The following is a 22,564-nucleotide window of genomic DNA, read 5'->3' as shown; positions in this document are numbered from 1 at the left end:
GGAATGATTCAAAAATAAACATATCCATGTGTTAGAATGGCCAAGTCAAAGTCCAGACCTGAATCCAATTGAGAATCTGTGGAAAGAACTGAAAACTGCTGTTCACAAATGCTCTCCATCCAACCTCACTGAGCTCGAGCTGTTTTGCAAGGAGGAATGGGAAAAAATTTCAGTCTCTCGATGTGCAAAACTGATAGAGACATACCCCAAGCGACTTACAGCTGTAATCGCAGCAAAAGGTGGCGCTACAAAGTATTAACTTAAGGGGGCTGAATAATTTTGCACGCCCAATTTTTCAGTTTTTGATTTGTTAAAAAAGTTTGAAATATCCAATAAATGTCGTTCCACTTCATGATTGTGTCCCACTTGTTGTTGATTCTTCACAAAAAAATACAGTGTTATATCTTCATGTTTGAAGCCTGAAATGTGGCAAAAGGTCGCAAAGTTCAAGGGGGCCGAATACTTTCGCAAGGCACTGTATCTGTGACCAGCAATATTGCTTTACTCTCTGTTTGAAATATATTTCTCGGGATGCGGATTAGAAGTTGTACGATCCCTCAGTAAGACTTCATCCTTTTCGTCGAGGCCAGGCTTTTTGTTTGGTATTGATGAGCTATAGGCTATAAGTATCCCTTGGGAATAGAGTATTGTTGTTTTCTTGTTCGAAGAACAATGTCAAATTCCTAGGTGGCCAGTTTATTTGCCGTGTCATGGGTGCTTAAGACTTTTGGCTAATTACCCTATACACTAGCTTGGTTGCAGGTGGTTTGAAAAAAGTATTTTTCAAGTTGGAAGCTTTGAGGAGTCTGAGGCGGGGGACTTGTGAGCAATCATACTTAATGTGAGTAGGTCTGTGCGATTATTGTGAACATTGGCATTGTGAGCACATCCTGCTGTTTGAGAAGAAATCTGTGGGATGGAGTCTCCAAGTCCCTGTTCACCATTCCTCTCGGGGATGAGCACAAACGCTTAAGGGCACAGCTATCAGAGAGGAAATGGATAAGACCGTGACCTTTGACTCTCTAAGAAATTTCTCCAAGTCATGAGAGGTTCCAATCACTGCACTCCAAATCCCCCCCCAGACTATAAGAGTTTAGAAAGCTTTTGGAAACTACAAATGGAAAAAAGGAGAACCAGCTCATCTTTTATATACATCCATTCGAAAGCCCATCCAATTGATATTAGATAAAGACATTTTCAAAAGGTAGCATTTCAAGAAATATCAGACTGATAGGCCTAACCTTGGAGAAATAGATTGGCATGCTTTATATGAAGAACCTCTTTGAATATAGAGAACAGACAGATTCCGGTTGAGATTGCATTCTCTCCCAGTCGACCTGTTTCCGCAGCAAGAGTATGTATTATGCTGCTAGATTTAGCATTAACCTCGGCCTCGTCCCTCCTCAAAAAGGTGAATTTTATTCCCCCGCCATTGTGGTGCGAGTGGCTGGTCTTATCTCGTGCTGTGTAGCAGAGGCAGCGAAGCGCCAGGGGCCCATACTGCTGTGCTGCTACCCTCCATCTGTCCTCTCCCCCTGGGATGCTCTTCTCAACAAGATGGAAATATTATCCCTCTATTATGATAAGCAGGTGCAAAGTCACGTCGTCAGCTTCTGCCTGCGGATGGTGACAAGAAGGCTAGGCCGCCGCTCATGTGGCTGCATTGCCCACTTTGTAGAAATAAAATAGTTTTCAAAGTCCTCCACGGTTTGTGATAAAAAGCAGTTCGAGAAGCGAGGAGGGGTGTTATCTTTTTGGGAGGAGATGGGGGGGGGGGGGATGTGACTGGAAAGGGGATTTCAAAATGTTTTGAATGGTGAGTAATGGGAAATTAATACAGTATATTGTATAGTTAATGTACCACCAGTGCTCAGATAATGGTACATTTTAATAGGAATTCATGGAACGGGGATGCGTAAGACACTATTGACTTCAAGGTATACTTAAAAAGAACACAATTTCAGTCCAGCTGAGTCACCATAATATCTTGAACACACCATGAGCTTTGGTTCCCGGAAACCGCTTCTTTAGAGGGACAATTTCTATATTTCTAATGTATATTTGTTGTTGACGTTTGTGCATGTGCGCTTGTGTGTGTTTGCACGTGCGGTTTTGTGTTTTGTGTGCGCATTTACACTGAGTGTACAAAACATTAAGGACACCTGCTCTTTCCATGACGTCGACTTACCAGGTGAAACCAGGTGAAAGCTATTTCTGTTCCCTTATTGATGCCACTTGTTAAATCCACTTCAATCAGTGTAGATGAAAGGGAGGAGACAGGTTAAATAAGGATTTTTAAGCTTTGAGACAATTGAAGCATTGATTGTGTATGTGTTGCCATTCAGAGGGTGATTGGGCATGACACAATATTTAAGTGCCTTTGAGCGGGGTATAGTAGTAGGTGCCAGCCAACTTGACACAACTGTGGGAAGCATTGGTGTCAACATCGGCCAGCATCCCTGTGGAGGGCTTTCGACACCTTGTAGAGTCCATGCCCCAATGAATTGAGGCTGTTCTGAGGGCAAAAGTGGGGGTGCAACTCAATATTAGGAAGGTGTCCTTAATGTTTTGGGGTCACTTAGAAGGGTCCTTGTTTTTGAAAGAAAAACACTTTTTTTGTCCATTAAAATAACATCAAATTGATCAGAAATACAGTGTAGACATTAATGTTGTAAATGACTATTGTAGCTGGAAACGGCAGATGTGTTTTGGAATATCTACATAGGTGTACAGAGGCTCATTATCACTTCTGTGTTCAAATTGCACGTTCAGTTAGCTAATGCAAGTTTATCATTTTAAAAGGCTAATTGATCATTAGAAAACCCTTTTGCTAAGCCCTTTCTTCTGAAACTCGTCAGTCTATTCTTGTTCTGAAAAATGAAGGCTATTCCATGTGAGAAATTGCCAAGAAATGGAATATCTTGTACAATGCTGTGTGCTACTCCCTTCACAGAAAAGCACAACTGGCTCTAATCAGAATAGAAAGAGTGGGAGGCCCCGGTGCACAACTGAACAGTAGTGTGCGTGTGGGTGTGTAAGTGTTTAGAGGAGAGGGAGGTTAATGCATTTAGCAGTGTTTTTTTGCTAATATGTACGTCCCCAAAATTCCGTAAATGTGCCTGACTTTTGTGTGCTTGCAATTAATTCAGGTAAGGCTCTAAACAAATATCAGATTTGGCTCCATGTGGCTGATAATGAAAGACCTCTGTTCTGTTGCCATGGTATCTCCGCTCACCTCTTTCTGTTTTGTGCTCTCTCTCTCTCTCTCTCTTAAAGCCTTTGTCAGCAGAACCAGAAGCAGAACAGACCATAGAACCAGCACCCATTGGTGAGACCATGGCAGAACCCGAATCACAAGACGAGGTCTTTGGTAAGGAGTTTATTTTTATTTGTCGTTTTATGATTTTTGGTGAAGAACATAAGCAGACACAAACAAATTCTGCCATAATACATACAGTTACATAAGATGGAAAGGGTTGTCATGATTAAATAAGACTTTTTTTTTCCTATGCTACAATGCTGTTGCTTCATAATAATTTAAAGGTTGTAATAAAAGGTGTTCCCTAAATGCCTTGTCTGAAAGCCCCTCACCCGAAAGATCTCTGAAACATTTCTTCAAGTGGAATAAAATAGGTGCCGGTACTCTAGGGTGCCAATATTTTGCATGGGTTTCTGGTACTAAAGTGGAACATTTGGTACTCTATACCAGTCAGCAATAGCCCACTTCAAGCAGTTACCTTAAAGGATTTAGACAGTGTGAACCTTTTTCAGCGGCAAGAAAAAAAAAACTGTGCTTCTTAACACAAATGCAGACCATCTCTCAATGCGGAGTATCTTTCAGTTCAGGGTCCGGGTGATGACAAGGTATCCGTGGCCCAGGGATTCATTGCTAATGGTGATGGGTGTGACCCAACCTGGTAATGGAAAGAGTGCTACATTCCCTGTTCCCTCCCTCCGCACACTGTCAACCTGTAAAATGAGGTTGTTTTTCATCTACCTCTACTCCTCTAGGCTACTTGGACTGTCTGATCTAATATTAAATTGAGAGCTTTGCACATTTTGTATTCACTGTGGATGCATCCCAGGGTATGACTCAACAAATAAGAAATGTATAAATACAAGAAATGTATAAAAAGATGATTGTGCCCTAACTGTAGTACTCCAACCTAACAGGTGAGGGCAGAATCCATTGTGTTATAGCAGAGCCACAGAAAGCTGACTGAGTCCTAGCTGGTTGACCACACAGATTTCTCTACAGTGGTGGAGATGGCTACCAGTAAGGAGGCAAACGGTGCACTTTAGAAATGCTGATGTTAGTTAGTTTCATATTTTACATGCAGTTGAGGTTTCCCATGAAGTGTTCTAAATCAAATTATTTGGACATACAGTACCAGTCAAGTTTGGACACACCTACTTATTCAAGGGTTTTTCTTTATTTTTACTATTTTCTACATTGTATAATAATAGTGAAGACATCAAAGCTATGAAATAACACATGTAGTACATTTTTTTAAACAAGTTAAAATATATTTTAGATTTTAGATTCTTCAAAGTTGCCACCCTTTTCCTCTGACAGCTTTACACACTCTTGGTATTCTCTCAACCAGCTTCACCTGGAATAATTGAAGGATTTCCCATATATGCTGAGCACTTTTTGGCTGCTTTTCCTTCACTCTGTGATCCAACTCATCCCAAGCCATCTCAATTTGGATGAGCTCGGGTGATTGTGGAGGCCAGGTCATCTGATGCATCACTCCATCACTCTCCTTCTTGGTCAAATAGCCCTTTCACAACCTGGAGGTGTGTTTGGTCATTGTCCTGTTGAAAAACAAATGATAGTCCCACTAAGCGCAAACAGGATGCGATGGCGTATCGCTGCAGAATGTGGTAGCCATGCTGATTAAGTGTGCCTTGAATTATAAATGGATAACTGACAGTGTTACCAGCAAAGCACCATCACAGCTCCTCCTCCATGCTTGATGGTGGGAACCACACATATGGAGATCATCCGTTCACCTACAAGACACGGCGGTTGCAACCAAAAATCTCAAATTTGGACTGATCAGACCAAAGGACAGATTTCCACCGATCTAATGTCCATTGCTCATGTTTCTTGGTCCAAGCAAGTATCTTCTTCTTATTGGTGTCTTTTAGTAGTGGTTTCTTTCAAGCAATTAGACCATGAAGGCCTGATTCACGCAGTCTCCTCTGAACAGTTGATGCTGAGACGTGTCTGTTACTTGAACTTATTTTTTTATTTGGGGTGCAGTTTCTGGGGCTGGTAACTAATGAACGTATCCTTACTTTGGCTCCCGAGTGGCGCAGTGGTCTAAGGCACTGCATCTCAGTGCTAGAGGCATCACTACAGACAGCCTGGTTCGATTCGAGTTGTATCACAACCGGCCGTGATTGGGAGTACCATAGGACGGCACACAATTGGCCCAGTTTCGTCCGGGTTTAGTCGGTGTAGGGCGTCATTGTAAATAATAATTTGTTCTTAACTGACTTGCCTAGTTAAATAAAGGTTACATTTTTATTATCCTCTGCAGCAGAGGTAACACTGGGCCTTCTTTACCTGTAGTGGCCCACATATGTGCCAGTTTCATCATAGCGATTGTTTTTGCGACTGCACTAGAAGAAAATTTAAAATTTCTTGACATTTTCCGGATTGACTGACTTTCTTGTCTTAAAGTAATGATTGACTGTCGTTTCTCTTTGCTTGCTTGAGCTGTTCTTGCCATAATATGGATTTGGTCTTTTTCCAAATAGGGCTGTCTTCTGTATACCACCCTACATTGCCACAACACAACTGAATGGCTCAAACGCATTAAGAAGGAAGAAATTCCACAAATTAACTTTTAATGCACACCTGTTAATTGAAATGCAGTCCAGGTCACTACCTCATGAAGGTGGTTGAGAGAATACCAACAGTGTGCAAAGCTGTCATCAAGGCAAAGGATAGCTATTTTGAACAATCTCAAATCTAAAATATATTTTGATTTGTTAACACTTTTTTGGAGCCCCCTTTATCCCTCGTACAATGGCTGCGCCTGACGATCAAAGCAAAAATGTGAATTTAAGGTATCTACAACGTATTTGAGCATATGTTTAATCAGACACATTCATAATCTCACCAATCCTAAATCAAAAGCCTCAGCCACACCAGAGACTCTGTGGATTGAACAGCAAACGGTCATTCTCTCCCCTTTTCACCTATATCAGTTCTGATTAAAAGAGCTGAGGTCTGGCTGTTGCACCCGGGGCGTTGGAGTGATGTTCTTTGTGTTCCTGCACATGAGCACAACCCTGGAACACAGTATCGACTGGGAGCCGAACAACAAACAAGCAGCTCATTGCCGACCCCTGTGGCGCACCACTGCCTCTGATCACTATAGACATGGAGGCACATGGAGACACAAAGACAACACTAATTAATGGGGAGCAGTGTGAAGGAGGCAGGGGACAGAGAAGGCCGCTGCCTGTTATTCCTTAATGGTAATGATGACCCTAGTGCTTGTCATGTGGCAGAGCAAAGGAAGGACTTAGGACTTTTGTCACTTCTGCATTGAGAGAGGGAAGGGAAGATAAGGGAGGGAGGGGAGACGGGGGGGAAATGAGAGAGGAAAGGTAGAGAACACTGAAAGTGAATCAGGTAAGAGAGATCTGTACATTAGAGAGGGAAGGGAGATGGGGCAGGGAGACCGAGGGAGGGAAGAGAGAGTGGGGCTAGGAATGAGGGAAGGGAAGGAAGAGCGAGAAAGCGGGGAGACTGAGAGAGGGGGGGATGGAATGGGGAGAGGGGGAAGGTAGAGAGTGCCCCCAAGTAGCAGAACAAGAGATGAAAGCTCAGTGTGCCTTGGTTACCATGAGCACCAGATCAATAGAAAAGACATTTTCTCTGCGTCTCTCACAGCCTGTTTGCACGATGGAGTGATCTGGTCGGGGTGTGTGTGGAGGAGAGGTAATGGACAGAGGGAGGTATTCAGGGTTGGGGAACAAGGTTAACTACAGGTCAAGAAGCATGAGATGTAGCATGTAACTGGGATTATTGACTGATCTAGTGTGTGTGTGTGTGTGTGTGCGTGTGCATGCACGTTCTTGCTTACAGGTGTACATTTTGTGCGTGTGCATGCGGGTGAGTATGTGTGCCGTTACGGGCAGGTATTCTTTCATTCTCAATAATGCACCTTGTTATCAGCAGTGGATGTTACAGTGCATAGAATTTAGATTGATCCATAACTAGATTTCCTCCTGCAGCCAATCCATGTCCCACGAGTTAAACACTTGCCATTGATCAATGCTGAGTGGTCCTAGGCTCTCCAATTGAAAATCAGTTGTTTCAAACCCCCACCTGAAGGAAACCCTGTTTTTAACCAGGCGAGATCAGATATAATATCACCTGATCCTAGAATAACATGCAAACAACCTATACACAACTTGCCATTTATTAAACATAAATGTCTGTCGGTGTACCTTGCTGATTCTGAGATAGAGGGAAACATATTTTGGAAGGCACAAAATGGTCACTGGTGGCGTTCGGCAAGGTACGCCAGTGACAAATGATGATTTTATGAAGGTGGTGCATGAGGTGGCAGAAGGGATTAGGTGGGGATGATAACATTTTGTTTATACTGTACAAAGTTAAAAATGGAGAAACTCTTCCTTTAGCTGGAACGTTAGCCTGGCTCGGGTTCTGCTATAAAGTGTTAAGGGATTTGAGAGAGTTCCGATGCAGGTGAAAGTCGTTGATCTCATTAAGAAGAGAGACACTTACCTGGCACATCGAATACAATTATTATCCCTGCAGCCCTTATCAGAATTTTCTAGGGATGTAATTTCAAAGTTGTTCTTATACAACCCACCTGGCTGCAACCTAATATAGAGAAAATCACTAGATTGGCTTTTTGATACATTAAGATGAGCAAAACCGTCCGAAGGACAGAGGAAGAGCTTTTGAGCCTTGATCTTTGTTGTTGTTGTTGTTGCACTGACAGCTCTTTTTGAGATTTTATGTCAATGAGATAAATTATTATTACTGTTGTTGTTTATTATTATTCTTAGAAGTGTGGGCTTTTATTAGGGCATGATGCAACAGGTATGTGACATTCAGGGTTGGTGGATGCTGATCTCGAGTCAGTCTGTAGTCCAGGCTCTTTTATTGTGTGCTATTTTATCAGGCGTTGTTAATATCAAACCATTCTTAACAGGCTGTTAGCACGCTGTTATTTTGTGAAATACCTCTTTCTAGAACTCTCATCAACTTCGAGAGAGGAAAGAACATTCATTATTGCTCTCAACTTCCTGTGAGGTAAGCACGCTGACCGAAACCATTGCTTGGAACAGACAGTAAAAAAAAATATGGAATTTCCCACCAAATTGCCACGGTTAAAGTGGTTTATGAGAGCCAGCTTAGTGGTCTGTTCTGTTTGAGTAGTCATCAGCGAACCGCTCTGATCGCCGAGGCCTCTCGAGCGTTAAAGGTCTCCAATGTATCCACGCTGCACTTTCTGTTAACAGACTTTGCACTCGTTTTCCAGTCCCGAGCAAACACACCCGGTCAGCATTGTCTGCTGTTAAAAGGCCATTATGCCTCCATTACCTTGGTCTGCTCCGGGGCCTACACTCAGGCTGCAGCCACAGTCCCCTTGGTATGTCTGTGTCCGCCCTGGCTCCAGATCCTCCTGACCTGTCTGGCTACCTTAGCTGACCCTCTCCCCTTCCTTTCATTCTGTCACCCCCCCCCCTCCCCTTTCCCCGGAATAGAATTAAACAAACAGCAACTGGGACATTCTAATCAGGATGTCTCGTGGTGCTGTCGCTGTGGTTCTCTTTCACTGTCAAGACTCTCTGAGCACATCCCATTGCAGGTTAAATGTTTTCTCATGCTGGAGAAGGTTTCAGACCATGTGGGTGTATTTTTCTATCAACTTGAACTTGCTCTTTAGGATAGTGTGGCCAAAGTTTGTGGGACCGCCATTATGAAACCACAACTGTGTTCTCAAGCAGTCAACCTTTTTAAAGTCAAAATAGCTAAAAATGACTCGATTCAGATATTCAATTTGAATTCAAACGCAACTGGAAGGAATTGCTGAAGGTCTTGGATATAAAAGATTATACAGAGAAAAAAACAAATCTAAAGGGGAAAAAAAAGAGAGGAAGACTTCTACCTTTTTTTCTTTTTAAATGAACGACCAATCCTGTTCAAGATCTCCACCGTCTTGCCTCTTTCAAGAAAATGTCATGATTTCACCATAAGTCAATTATTACCTATTTCATGTTCGCATCTTGGTTCTGATTGCATTTGGGACCTGGCCCGTCCTCTGCCTTTCTAATGGGCGTGTTGCTGCCTTGCCTATGCTGCAGCAGACTGCATTAGTCTGTCTCAGGGCTGATTGTGTTAGAGCTCTATGCTCTTCTGTTCTGGCTGAAGGAGAAGAGGATATGAGTGGGTGCTGCTGTTTTTCAAACTGGCTCCCTTCGCTCCATCCGCCGTTTGCTCGTTTGTCTGTTCGTTACTAACTCCATTGAAAAGCTCCAAGGGTCAGGATGTAAAATGGAGAGTGAATCACAACATGCCGGGGAATTAGATTTTCTTCTGGGCCTGTTAAAAGTTGTATTTTCTTGTCTATCAGACAAGACTGCGAGGAATGTGTACTTTAGGAGTTTGTTTGCTGCTTGTACTTTAACAACAGACTGAGAGAGAATACCTCAGTTTTGTCTCGCTCTCTTTCTCTCTCCCGCCCTTTGTTCCTCTCTCTCTTTATATCTACCGTTAACTGACAAAATTGAATGGAAACACTTGAGTGAATGAGTTATACAAAGTACAGTGTATTGAAAGCAGGTGCTTCCACACAGGTGTGGTTCCTGAGTGAATTAATCAATTAACATCCCATCATGCTTAGGGTCATGTATAGAAATGCTTGACGGACCATTATTTTGACTACCATGGCTATGTCCCCATAGGATGACAATGCCCCCATCCACAGGGCATGGGTGGTGGTCACTGAATGGTTTGATGAGCATGGTAACGATGTAAGCCATATGCCTTGGCCATTTTAACAAATCAAAAACTGAAAAATTGGGCGTGCAAAATTATTCAGCCCCCTTCAGTTAATACTTTGTAGCGCCACCTTTTGCTGCAATAACAGCTGTAAGTCGCTTGGGGTATGTCTCTATCATTTTTGCACATCGAGAGACTGACATTTTTTCCCATTCCTCCTTGCAAAACAGCTCGAGCTCAGTGAGGTTGGATGGAGAGCATTTGTGAACAGCAGTTTTCAGTTCTTTCCACAGATTCTCGATTGGATTCAGGTCTGGACTTTGACTGGGCCATTCTAACACCTGGATATGTTTATTTTTGAACCATTCCATTGTAGATTTTGCTTTATGTTTTGGATCATTGTCTTGTTGGAAGACAAATCTCCATCCCAGTCTCAGGTCTTTTGCTGACTCCATCAGGTTTTCTTCCAGAATGGTCCTGTATTTGGCTCCATCCATCTTCCCATCAATTTTAACCATCTCCCCTGTCCCTGCTGAAGAATAGCAGGCCCAAACCATGATGCTGCCACCACCATGTTTGACAGTGGGGATGGTAGGTTCAGGGTGATGAACTGTGTTGCTTTTACGTCAAACATAACGTTTTGCATTGTTGCCAAAAAGTTCAATTTTGGTTTCATCTGACCAGAGCACCTTCTTCCACATGTTTGGTGTGTCTCCCAGGTGGCTTGTGGCAAACTTTAAACAACACTTTTTATGGATATCTTTAAGAAATGGCTTTCTTCTTGCCACTCTTCCATAAAGGCCAGATTTGTGCAATATACGACTGATTGTTGTCCTATGGACAGAGTCTCCCACCTCAGCTGTAGATCTCTGCAGTTCATCCAGAGTAAACTTCTTCACAACAGTATCTCGGACCTGCCTTGTGTGTTCCTTGTTCTTCATGATGCTCTCTGCGCTTTTACCGGACCTCAGAGACTATCACAGTGCAGGTGCATTTATACGGAGACTTGATTACACACAGGTGGATTGTATTTATCATCATTAGTCATTTAGGTCAACATTGGATCATTCAGAGATCCTCACTGAACTTCTGGAGAGAGTTTGCTGATTGCTGATCAGTTTTTGATTTGTTAAATAAGTTTGAAATATCCAATAAATGTCATTCCACTTCATGATTGTGTCCCACTTGTTGTTGATTCTTCACAAAAAAATACAGTTTTATATCTTTATGTTTGAAGCCTGAAATGTGGCAAAAGGTCGCAAAGTTCAAGGGGGCCGAATATTTTCGCAAGGCACTGTATCTGTAGAGAAACAGTGCAAAGTGTGCATTGAGCTTACTGAAAAAAACTAAATGAAATGGACTTCAAATAATTGAACCGATTTTATAGGTCAATTAGTTTAAAAAATTAAATTAAAAAAACGATATTCCGGTAAATTGCTCAGCTCTACTGGGCCTTTAATCAGGCTGTCTGTTTTCTAAGGTAAGTTTTTTATTTTTTTTATTTTTATATATTTTTTTTTTACCTTCAAATGTGTTGGACATAACATTTGGTTCCTAGACATCCATTGTGTTTCACCTCAAACTGTAGATAAAGGAAATAATAACTGTAATTACATTTTATTTTCAGTTCCAACCACAGGGGAAAGGTCAGTTAATAATCTGTTAACAGGTTTCCATTTATTTTGTGACATTATTATTTTGAAATGGAAAAACTGTTGAATTGGATATAAAACCATTTAAATGATAAGGATTCCTTTTGGCTGTGTGCTTTATATGGTCTTTGTTGTACTTACCGAATATATTTTCTTTCTTAGTCCAATGTCTATTCGGCAGGAATAATTTATACTTCATGCCTTTATTGGGAACAAATAATCTATCTTTGTACAGCTATATGGTAGATTAGCTATCTCAAGCATTTTTTTCATCAGTAGAAGTAGATCATCCATTTACTGTGCATCTGTGTGTATGTGTATTGTCTCCCTATGTGCATTTAGCTACAGTCTTTCGCTGTGCCTTATGTCAGGCCGTATATAAAAGAGGCTGATGGCTCAGGCATTTGTCTCGGTGGCTGGGGCTACCACTAGCTGGTACAGCGGGCACTAGACCCTGGCACTGCCACAGCAGAGTTCCTGGCCACTCAAAAGCATTGATTGTTGAGAGCCACCATTCATCACTGGGCCAGTGTTCTCTGCTTTGACACCATTGTTCAGATTCTCTCACTGTCTCTGTCTTTATCTCTCGTCTTTTCTCTTTTTTTATCACTCTCCCTCTCTCTCATTCTCACTCCCTCTCTCTCATTCTCACTCCCTCTCTCATTCTCACTCCCTCTCTGTGTGCGTGTGAGAGTGGCTGAAGTGGTTCGACAGTGAACTTGCTAACCCATATAGTTGGTTCACTACTTTTGGCCAGAGTCACCTATCAGGCAATAGAGTACCATTATGGGCACCTACTAGGTTGATATCCATCTGACCAACCGTGTGCTTCACTGGAGGGACTGGTCAATAGGCGCTGTACAGGACCTGGGTCCACAAATGCTTCCACAGAGTGAGAGAGTGGCCAATAGAGAAATGTACACTATACATGAGAATGGTCAGCAATGTCTCGTGGAGTCATTCATTCTGTAATTGGACTACATGCACTGGGTGGGAGTTTGTGTGTGTGTGTGTGTGTGCATCGCATGTGTGTGAGTTAGTGGGTCCAGAGTCCCAGGGTCCACGTCATCTTGCCTTGACCATCTGGCTGGACAATCGGGAAGTGTGTGAACAGCTGGTGATGGATAGACGATGGTTATTGTAGAGGAAAGAATGGACATCCATCACTCTGGGAAAGCATTTGGACCTAGTGTAGCCCACTGCTTCCCCAATCCCAAAATTGATTCAAATGATTGATGTACAAATAGAACTGTAAATGCCTCCCAAAAACATATACAGTTTTCTGATGCTTCTTTCCTAACAAACTTGCCACAGTGAGTCACAAATGGCTTTTTACGATTAGCTTTTTGAACTTTCCCTGAACCTGTGTGATAGGAAAGTGTCTTCTGGAAATTGAGTGAGCAGTGTTTTGCTGTCCTGTCGATACCAGTGCAGATGGTAGAGATAGATGTGTCTAGATGGTCTGTTTTTTATGGTGTTTTTTTCTGACTCTCCACTTGATACAAGCACTCAGGATGATGAGTTAATTATGCCAGTGGTCAGGTAGCGTATTGAACAACGTAACAAAGCTTTGTTGTGCCTTACTAAATCAGGCAAGGGCATTGTAGCAAACAAGTCTTTGGTTGTCTAGGCAACGCCCCCCTCCCTGCAACAGCAGCACACATAGAAATAGAATGAATAGGACAGACTTGGCACCTCTCACCCTGGCAATTTGACTACTAAACTCATGGGTATATTCGTAATGTCTACCTGGTATGGTAATGCAACAATTTCCATGGTAATGTAGAATATAAATTCTAATTATGTAAACTGATGTGGCTCATACAATGAAATGTATTTTTTGAGTTTAAAAAAAAAGTTTAAAAAAAAAAGACTAAGTCTTATCGAGCCATATTTGTTATTTTGACAAACCGCTTAATCACAGTTTTTTGCACCAATTTGTGAATTAGCATGGACAAGTTGCAGTATGAGATATCCCCAAGGTACGTTTGAGCAAAACACTCACTTGGTAACACCTCTATCTGTAAAACCTGTAAGCGAAATCAGTATAGGAATCCAATTAACCCCCTAGAGTCGATTGACACACCGGTGCGTCAATCTAAGTGAAGTTAATTCCATAAATAAAAATCCCCATCAAAATCCTTCTATTTGGTAGTGTCCGAACACAAACTAACGAGACCTCACTGTGGAAAGGGGAGATTCTAACGAACACGATGGTGTTCTCCGTTTTGCTCTAGGACCCCCACAATTGTCACGGGATGCATCTGAATGTAACCTGTACAGATTTTATTTTTAACTAATGGAAATATATATATATATATATATATATACTTCCATTCATTTTTGAAAATATATACGCTGCTCAAAAAAATAAAGGGAACACTTAAACAACACAATGTAACTCTAAGTCAATCACACTTCTGTGAAATCAAACTGTCCACTTAGGAAGCAACACTGATTTGACAATAAATTTCACATGCTGTTGTGCAAATGGAATAGACAACAGGTAGAAATTACAGGCAATTAGCAAGACACCCCCAATAAAGGAGTGGTTCTGCAGGTGGTGACCACAGACCACTTCTCAGTTCCTATGCTTCCTGGCTGATGTTTTGGTCACTTTTGAATGCTGGCGGTGCTTTCACTCTAGTGGTAGCATGAGACGGAGTCTAAAACCCACACAAGTGGCTCAGGTAGTGCAGCTCATCCAGGATGGCACATCAATGCGAGCTGTGGCAAGAAGGTTTGCTGTGTCTGTCAGTGTCCAGAGCATGGAGGGGCTACCAGGAGACAGGAGAGTACATCAGGAGACGTGGAGGAGGCCGTAGGAGGGCAACAACCCAGCAGCAGGACCGCTACCTCCGCCTTTGCAAAGAGGAGCAGGATGAGCACTGCCAGAGCCCTGCAAAATGACCTCCAGCAGGCCACAAATGTGCATGTGTCTGCTCAAACGGTCAGAAACAGACTCCATGAGGGTGGTATGAGGGCCCGACGTCCACAGGTGGGGGTTGTGCTTTACAGCCCAACACCGTGCAGGACGTTTGGCATTTGCCAGAGAACACCAAGATTGACAAATTCGACACGGGCACCCTCTGCTCTTCACAGATGAAAGCAGGTTCACACTGAGCACGTGACAGACGTGACAGAGTCTGGAGACGCCGTGGAGAACGTTTTGCTGCCTGCAACATCCTCCAGCATGACCGGTTTGGCGGTGGGTCAGTCATGGTGTGGGGTGGCCTGACTGCCATTAGATACCGAGATGAGATCCTCAGACCCCTTGTGAGACCATATGCTGGGGCGGTTGGCCCTGGGTTCCTCCTAATGCAAAACAATGCTAGACCTCATGTGGCTGGAGTGTGTCAGCAGTTCCTGCAAGAGGAAGACATTGATGCTATGGACTGGCTCGCCCGTTCCCCAGACCTGAATCCAATTGAGCACATCTGGGACATCATGTCTTGCTCCATCCACAACGCCACGTTGCACCACAGACTGTCAAGGAGTTAGTGGATGCTTTAGTCCAGGTCTGGGAGGAGATCCCTCAGGAGACCATCCGCCACCTCATCAGGAGCATGCCCAGGCGTTGTGGGGAGATCATACACACTACTGAGCCTCATTTTGACTTGTTTTCATTTTGACTTGTTTTTTGTGTCACTCCAAATCCAGACCTCCATGGGTTGATAAATTTGATTTCCATTGATAATTTTTGTGATTTTGTTTTCAGCACATTCAACTATGTAAAGAAAAAAGTATTTAATAAGAATATTTCATTCATTCAGATCTAGGATGTGTTCCCTTTATTTTTTTGAGCAGTGTATAAAGAAATGTACTTCCATTCGTTTAAAAAAAAATCTGTACCGGTTACCTTCAGATGCATTCAGGTGTTCTTTGTTTCTGGCCATTTTGAGCCTGTAATCAAATCCACAAATGCTGATGCTCCAGATACTCATCTAGTCTAAAGAAGGCCCGTTTTGTTTCTTCTTTAATCGGCACAGCAGTTTTAAGCTGTGCTAGCATAATTGCAAAACGGTTTTCTAATTATTAATTTGACTTTTAAAATGATCAACTTGGATTAGCTAACACAACATACCATTGGAACACAGGGGTGATGGTTGCTGATAATGGGCCTCTGTACGCCTATGTAGATATTTCATAAAATAATCTGCCATTGTCAGCTACATTATTCATTTTCAACATTAACAATGTCTACACTGTATTTCTGATCAATTTGATGTTTCTTTAATGGACAAAAAATGTGCTTTTTGTTTTAAAAAACAAGGACATTTCTAAATGACCCCAAACTTTTGAATGGTAGTGTATATACAGTACCATTCAAAAGTTTAAAGACACCTACTCATTCAAGGGTTTTTCTTTAGTTTTACTATTTTCTACATTGTAGAATAGTGAAGGCATGAAATAACATATGGAATCATGTAGTAACCAAAAAAGTGTTCAACAAATCAAAATATATGTTATATCGGAGATTGTTCAAAGTAGCCACCCTTTGCCTTGATGACAGCTTTGCACTCTCCTAGATTTAGGACAGACACTTCAAAACCTTGTTTCTTATGATACATTTTTTGCCTGTCCTTTTTGCCATTCATGAATATGTTACTCAATGCTTTTCCATGGGCTTTAGGAGTAAAGAACAAAATATAGATTTTTTTCAAATATTTTTTTTGTATAAAATAAAAATATATACCCAAAGAGGTCCTAAAATTGAAAAATGTAATTTGACCATCTTAAAACAATTCCATATGTCAGCTTAGCACCCCCTCCTCCCCCAAAGTCTTAGACTTTAAAGAATTAAACATAATGTAAAGAGGAAATGTCACGAAACAAGAAGAAATTAAGCAATTAGACGAAAGCCCACAGTACATGTTCATCTAAAGCAGAATAATGGTGCGTTGTGCTCGGGGTGTAAACAAACGCCATTGTCACCGACTGGATTTGCTTCTTTTTCTGTTTAAATGTGCCAGTGATCCAGGACAGTGGTGGTGGGAGAGGAAACTAACTAGTGTATTCTCTGGGCATACTGTGAAATGTAGGCTGCGTTAGCTCACGTTCACACAGCTCACGGCTGTTTTGTCGAGGAGATGGCAAGGCAATTGCCCTTCCCCATTAGAGACCAAGTCCCTGTATTCACGCCCGCATGCATGCACACAGACACACACACTGTGGATTGATCAATAGCAACCTGTTGATGCCGTATCTGCCTGTCTGTGCTGTTGTTTCCTAACACATTTTACCTGAGAGAGGAGAGATCATAGGCTAGAAACCCCATGGGAGAGAGAAATATAGAGAGAGTTAAAGACAGTGGGAGAGAGAGAAAGTGAGAACGTAGAGGAGTAAAATACTGAAGGAAAGAGAGTCAGAGAGAGAGAGAATGCTCTGAGTGAGATGTTTTTGGCCAGTAAACAGATTAGTGCGAAAAGCATTGGGCGGTGTTGACGGAACAGAGTTGAGGTTCCATCATCGCTGGTAGTGGTGCCAGCCTCACTGGGACTAGATCAGATTACGATGTAAACCTCAACATTGATGCTAAACAAGAACAGGAAGTGTAACCCAGCAAAGTGGATTTTGTTTTGCATGAGTGCATGCTGAAATAGTGAAGATTGGCACTCCCACTGACACATTTTTCTAGATTATTGTCGTGGGTAAAAGTTGATATCACATACACGCTTAGGGGAGAGAAAAAATCCAGAAGGGTTCTATCACTGTCCCCATAGGATAACCATTTTTGGTTCCAGGTAGAACCCTCTGTGGGAAAGGTTCTACATGGAACCCAAAAGGGTTGTACCTCGAACCAAAAAGGGTTCTTCATAGGGTTCCTTTAAGAGGTTTGGTTGAACTGTTATTTCTGACATACACATGATTCCCCATTTGGATTGAGCAGGTGTAGGAAGTGAAGGTCACAGAGGTCATGCAAGGGGCTTGGGATTTCAAGGACAGAGGCGAAAAATAAGGGGTTTAGCTGTAGCGTCTGTAGCATCTCCTCTATCTGCCGCTGAGAAATCTCCAGAGGACGGCCTGACCATGAATGCCTGATAAGTCTGAAGACAGAGGGTCATTCTCCCCGGGGCCTGTGGGTGAAGGTCCTTGAGCCATGATGAATGCTGTGGCAGAGTGGGCAGTGGCAGTTTTTTACTCCTGGGTGGGAGGTCTGGTCAAGGGCCACATAACTGTGCTGCTTCTTAGAGGAATACTTCCCGTGCCTGGGTCCCACCACTGTAGGTGGATCCTGGCTGGCTCCTTGTTGTTGTTCCAGACGCTAGTCCACCAGAAGGCCAAATGTCCTCTGCTCTACAGGGGCCTTGAGGAGAGAGCCAAGGCCCACTCGCTGCATTCCTCTTCTCCTCGTCTTGTCTGTTTGTCAAGAGTTTGTCACTGTGGGTTGTCGCTTCTCCTTCTCTTCATCTCTCTCTCGGCACTACAGAGCTTCTTTTTATGGAACGGTCATAGCTTGGTAAATAAACATCTTTTAAAGTACATTCTAAGAAAAACAGGGTTCCAAAAGGGTTCAGTGGCCGTCCCCAAAGGAGAACACTTTTTGGTTCCAGGTAGAACCCTCTGTGGAAAGGGTTCTACATGGAACCAAATGGGATTCTTTTAAGGCTTCTCCTACTTTAAAGGGATCTCCTATGTAGACAGCCGAATAAGCCTTTTTGGTTTTAGACAGCATCTTTTTTTTCTAAGAGTGGAGATCATTAACAGGCCTTATTGAAGTGGTCCGTCTCCCCAGCGAATATGTACTGTATCATGATGAGTGGCTGTGTGCTTTTCATCCATTCACCAAGGCCTATCATCTGTCTCCAGCCAGGCCCAGTGCCTGCCTCATCCTACCCTGTGACGGACACGTTGCCGTGAGAGCCTCATTAAATGTTCTCATCGTAAAAGCACATGAATAATACGAAATTGATGAGGGGGACCAAGAGATCAAGAAAAGTGAGCGCAGTGTGCTACATTGCAAACGCCGAAGCAGCTCTGTAGAGACCCTTCTACCTCCTACTCCCTCCTCAGTGTCATGCATCAGCCCGCACATTCATCTCCCTGAATGTTGTTGACAAGCACCAGTGTTTTATCATCCCCCGCTATCTCTGCTACGGCATCTTTGTTTGGGGAGAGGGGTAAGCATGATTTTGTTCATGTAATAAAGGAGCACACTGGGGATAAATCGCGTCTTTCTCTCTTTCGATCCCTGTATCTCACTTTTTCATCTCTTTTTTTTCCAAAGATGACGCAAATGTTTATTTGCTTTGGACCTGCTTCTGCCTGATTTTCTTCGACATTCCAGTACCACTTCATTAGGACTTAAAATATACGTATATTATGTGTAAAGTGGGGCCGACGTTTCTGGCACAACTCAGTGTCTCACAGCAATATAGGGAGCGTTAACAAAGTGCAATCGTCCACAATTTTTAAAGGCGTCGTCTCCGTGCTCCACGCTCCTCTGAGCATATGACTAACAGCATTTCCTAGTAGAATATGGAGTTATGTTAAGCTCCGTTATCTGTGGAGGGAACAGTGCGCTTAACTTATTTGGCAGGGAGAGTGTGTGAGGGAGACTATTTAATCAGCATTCAGCCCTGTTGATTGAATGACTGATGATATGTGTTTAAAGTGGAGACGGTGGCCCGGTGCAGATGTATTCTGAGTGCATCTGCAAGTAGAGTCCTGTTCAGGTCTCGGTCACAGTATTACTGTCAGGGAACCAAATACAGAGCATTAAAGGGGTATTCCACTTCAAAATCAAAGTCAGTCAGGTGTTTTTAGACCTTTTTTCAAAGCAGTCTAATGTCAATATGACTATCTTTATAAACTTTATTCATAACTATATTTTCTAACAATGCACATGTGGAATAGATGGGCAATGCAAAACTATACAAATGTATATTTGTTGGTGTTTAATTTTCAGAGGTGTTTCAATGTCAAAACACTCTAGGTTGTGCACACACATAGGTATACAGTTCCCTTTCCCAGAGTCCCAAAGAGAGGGAGAAGGAAAGGGGGTTAGACAGATTATTCAGTGTTTTTGTGTTTGCCAAGCATACAAGATGCAAAGTGACTTGTCGTCATACTGTAAGTGCAGTGGAAAGTGCTAATCAGAACAATGCTATTTGATGGCAGTTGATGATAGAGGTGATGGTGTGAGATGACTCTGTAACATAACAGGGCCACTGCCGGGAGGAAATAAGTCTGAACAGTTTGCTCATATTGTGGAGCTGCTGGAGCACCGGAGCACAGGCACGGCTTTCATCATTTTACAACATCAAATCACTGTGTCTTTATAGCACCGTCACAGCGGCACACACCTCAATCACATCTACTGGGAAAATATCTCTCTCCCTCATCCTCTCTCTCATTCTATCTCTCCCTCCTTTTCATACTATTTCCATGTATCCCTCTCCCTCTTTTTTTTTCTCTCCATTGTCTCTCTCTTTCTCCTGATCTGTCTTTTCTCTTTCCTGCTCTTCTGGTCTCTCATATTTCATGTGAGGTGTTGGGTCACAATTACAGTTGCCTTTCACCAAGGTGACAAGGGATGTTTTTGTTCACTGTGATTTTGTTCACTGGGAAAGTATCAAGGTCTTAGTGACTCCTAGAGAAATAAGAAAATGCGTGCTGGTGGCGTCCTGGTTCCCCGATGGGCTTTGAACTTCGGTTGAGACCAGCCATCCTTCAATCCTTTCACAATCATATCTAAGAGCAATTTGTTTTAATAAGTAAATAGCTTCCGCTACAGAACCTGCTTTCATCTTAGATATTTAATTTCAGTGTCGCCCATTCAAGTGCCTGTGATTTTTGTCGTTGTAGTGGACTCGAGTAGTATGGCTCTACCTCCATGTACATCATTCACACAACTGTAACAGTTTCGGCTTATGTGCTTTAATTGTACTCCGATCCATGATGGCCCTTTGGAAGATCGCTGATCCGGAATGTAATATACGTCTCTTTGATCATAGAATCGGAACATCTGTCAGTAGATCCAGAACTTTGGTTCTCCAAATTGCAAGTTTTAGTTTTTTAAATTCTAAATGCAGTGATATTCTTCCATCTGAACGCCTTGTTGATCCATTTTGAGTTACTGGGGCGGCAGGTAGTTTAGTGGTTAGAGCGTTGGGTCAGTAACTGAAAGGTTGCTGGATCGAATCCCTGAGCTGACAAGGAAAAAATCTGTCATTCTGCCCCCTGAACAAGGTAGTTAACACACTGTTCCCCGGTAGGTCGTCATTGTAAATAAGAATTTGTTCTTAGCTGACTTGCCTAGTTAAAGGTTAATTATAAAAAATAAATACTGTTAAGGTCTTTCTCTAACCCAATGATCTACTCAAACCGGCTCAAACCAACGCCTGCCTTGCAGTTGCTCAGGCATCAGATAAGTGTCACTGTGAATCGGGTTGAAAATCCATACTTATAGGAGTTATTTTAGTGACACTGGCCTCCTTGTCCCACATAAACAACTATGCGGCTCTGACAATAGACCACTGTTGAGGAAATATTAGCATGCAGATTCCACTGTTGTTTTTTTCTACACCATTTTGTCCCATATAGTGTTTGCATTGTTCTTCAGGGAGCGCTGCACTCCATGCCCTGTGCTCCGGGAGCTAGCTAGCATGGTGGCTTCTGTCAGAGGGGATAAGTTACAGTTAATGCCATAGATCTCAGCATCACCCTAATGGCCATAGTGTCCATTTGCACATGTGGCAAGCAAATGGAGAAAGTTGTGAATTAGCGTGTCAGCATTGGACATTAAATGACAAATGACTGACCTAGGGATATGAGTACCACCCTGCATCCCACTGCTGGCCTGAAGCTAAGCAGGGTTGTACCTGGTCGGTCTATGAATGGGGAGACCAGATGCTGCTGGAAGTAGTGTTGGAGGGCCAGTAGGAGGCACTCCTTTCTCTGGTCTAAAAAAATATATTTCCCATTGCACCAGGGCAGTGATTGGGGACATTGCCCTGTGTAGGGGGCCGTCTTTCGAGTGGGATGTTAACCCCGGTGTCCTGACTAAATTCCCAATCTGGCCCTCATACCATCGTGGCCACCTAATCATCCCAAGCCTCCAGTTGGCTCATTCATCCCCCTTCCTCTCCCCTGTAACTATTCCCCAGTCATTGCTGTAAATGAGAATGTGTTCTCAGTCAACTTACCTGGTAAAATGATTCCCGTACTCGTACAGGAATGTGGAAAGTATGCCATTATCATTCCAAGAGAGCTATTGTGCTTGTGGTGGGGGTTTAGGGGATGATATGTGTGAGCTGTGTTACTTTTATACAGTATTATAACTGTAAGGAACTTTTGACATTGACTGAAGAGGAGACATTGTGAAACTGTTTTGATAGTCGGTAATGACCCTTGCTTAACCATGTATGGTTTTCCCAGTTGCAGTAATCTCCTAGCTATGTATTTGATCTGTGTTCTAGATCTATTACAGGGCATGTCACTCAGGATCCCTTCTCTGTTGAGTTTCTCTGGCAGAAAGGGCAGGGTCTTGTCAAAGGGACTCATTGTGCAGGGCCCTTGTGCGCCATGCAGGCCCATGGTCCAATAGATAACCCTTGTTTGTTTCTGCGCAGGCCTGGATGAGGCAGATGTGAACCTGAACAATGGCTGCCCCTCTGAGAAGGCGGCGGCGGTGACTGACTCCACGGGCACTGAGGGGCCCAGCAGCTCCTGGAACGAGGCCAGCACAGCTGATGCTGACGATAGCGCCGTGCCACGCCCCCACCTGGTCCGCCTCTTCTCCCGAGATGCCCCGGGCCGCGAGGACAACACCTTCAAAGACCGCCCTTCTGAATCAGATGAGCTACAGACCATCCAAGAGCACAGCGGAGCGGGATCAGAGTGCGGTTCAGAGGATCAGGATCTAGACTAAGTTTGTTTCTTTGCTCTCCTTTCTCTCTCTTAATATCCC

General features: G+C 43.0%; 1 protein-coding gene across 1 annotated transcript in view; it reads left to right on the top strand.

The window, feature by feature from the left end:
* The window catches only part of LOC135522457 (myelin basic protein-like), a 57,240-nt gene extending 34,715 nt beyond the window's left edge, over positions 1 to 22,525 (top strand). The window contains exons 3-4 of the mRNA XM_064948731.1: positions 3,277 to 3,370; positions 22,227 to 22,525. Coding sequence (XP_064804803.1) covers positions 3,277 to 3,370; positions 22,227 to 22,525 — 393 coding nt within the window. The remainder of the gene's footprint in view (positions 1 to 3,276; positions 3,371 to 22,226) is intronic.
* Positions 22,526 to 22,564: the final 39 nt, after the last annotated feature.

Source organism: Oncorhynchus masou, chromosome 30 (genome assembly GCF_036934945.1).
Source record: "Oncorhynchus masou masou isolate Uvic2021 chromosome 30, UVic_Omas_1.1, whole genome shotgun sequence".
NCBI classification, from domain to species: domain Eukaryota; kingdom Metazoa; phylum Chordata; class Actinopteri; order Salmoniformes; family Salmonidae; genus Oncorhynchus; species Oncorhynchus masou.
This window is presented reverse-complemented; position numbering and strand designations above follow the sequence as displayed.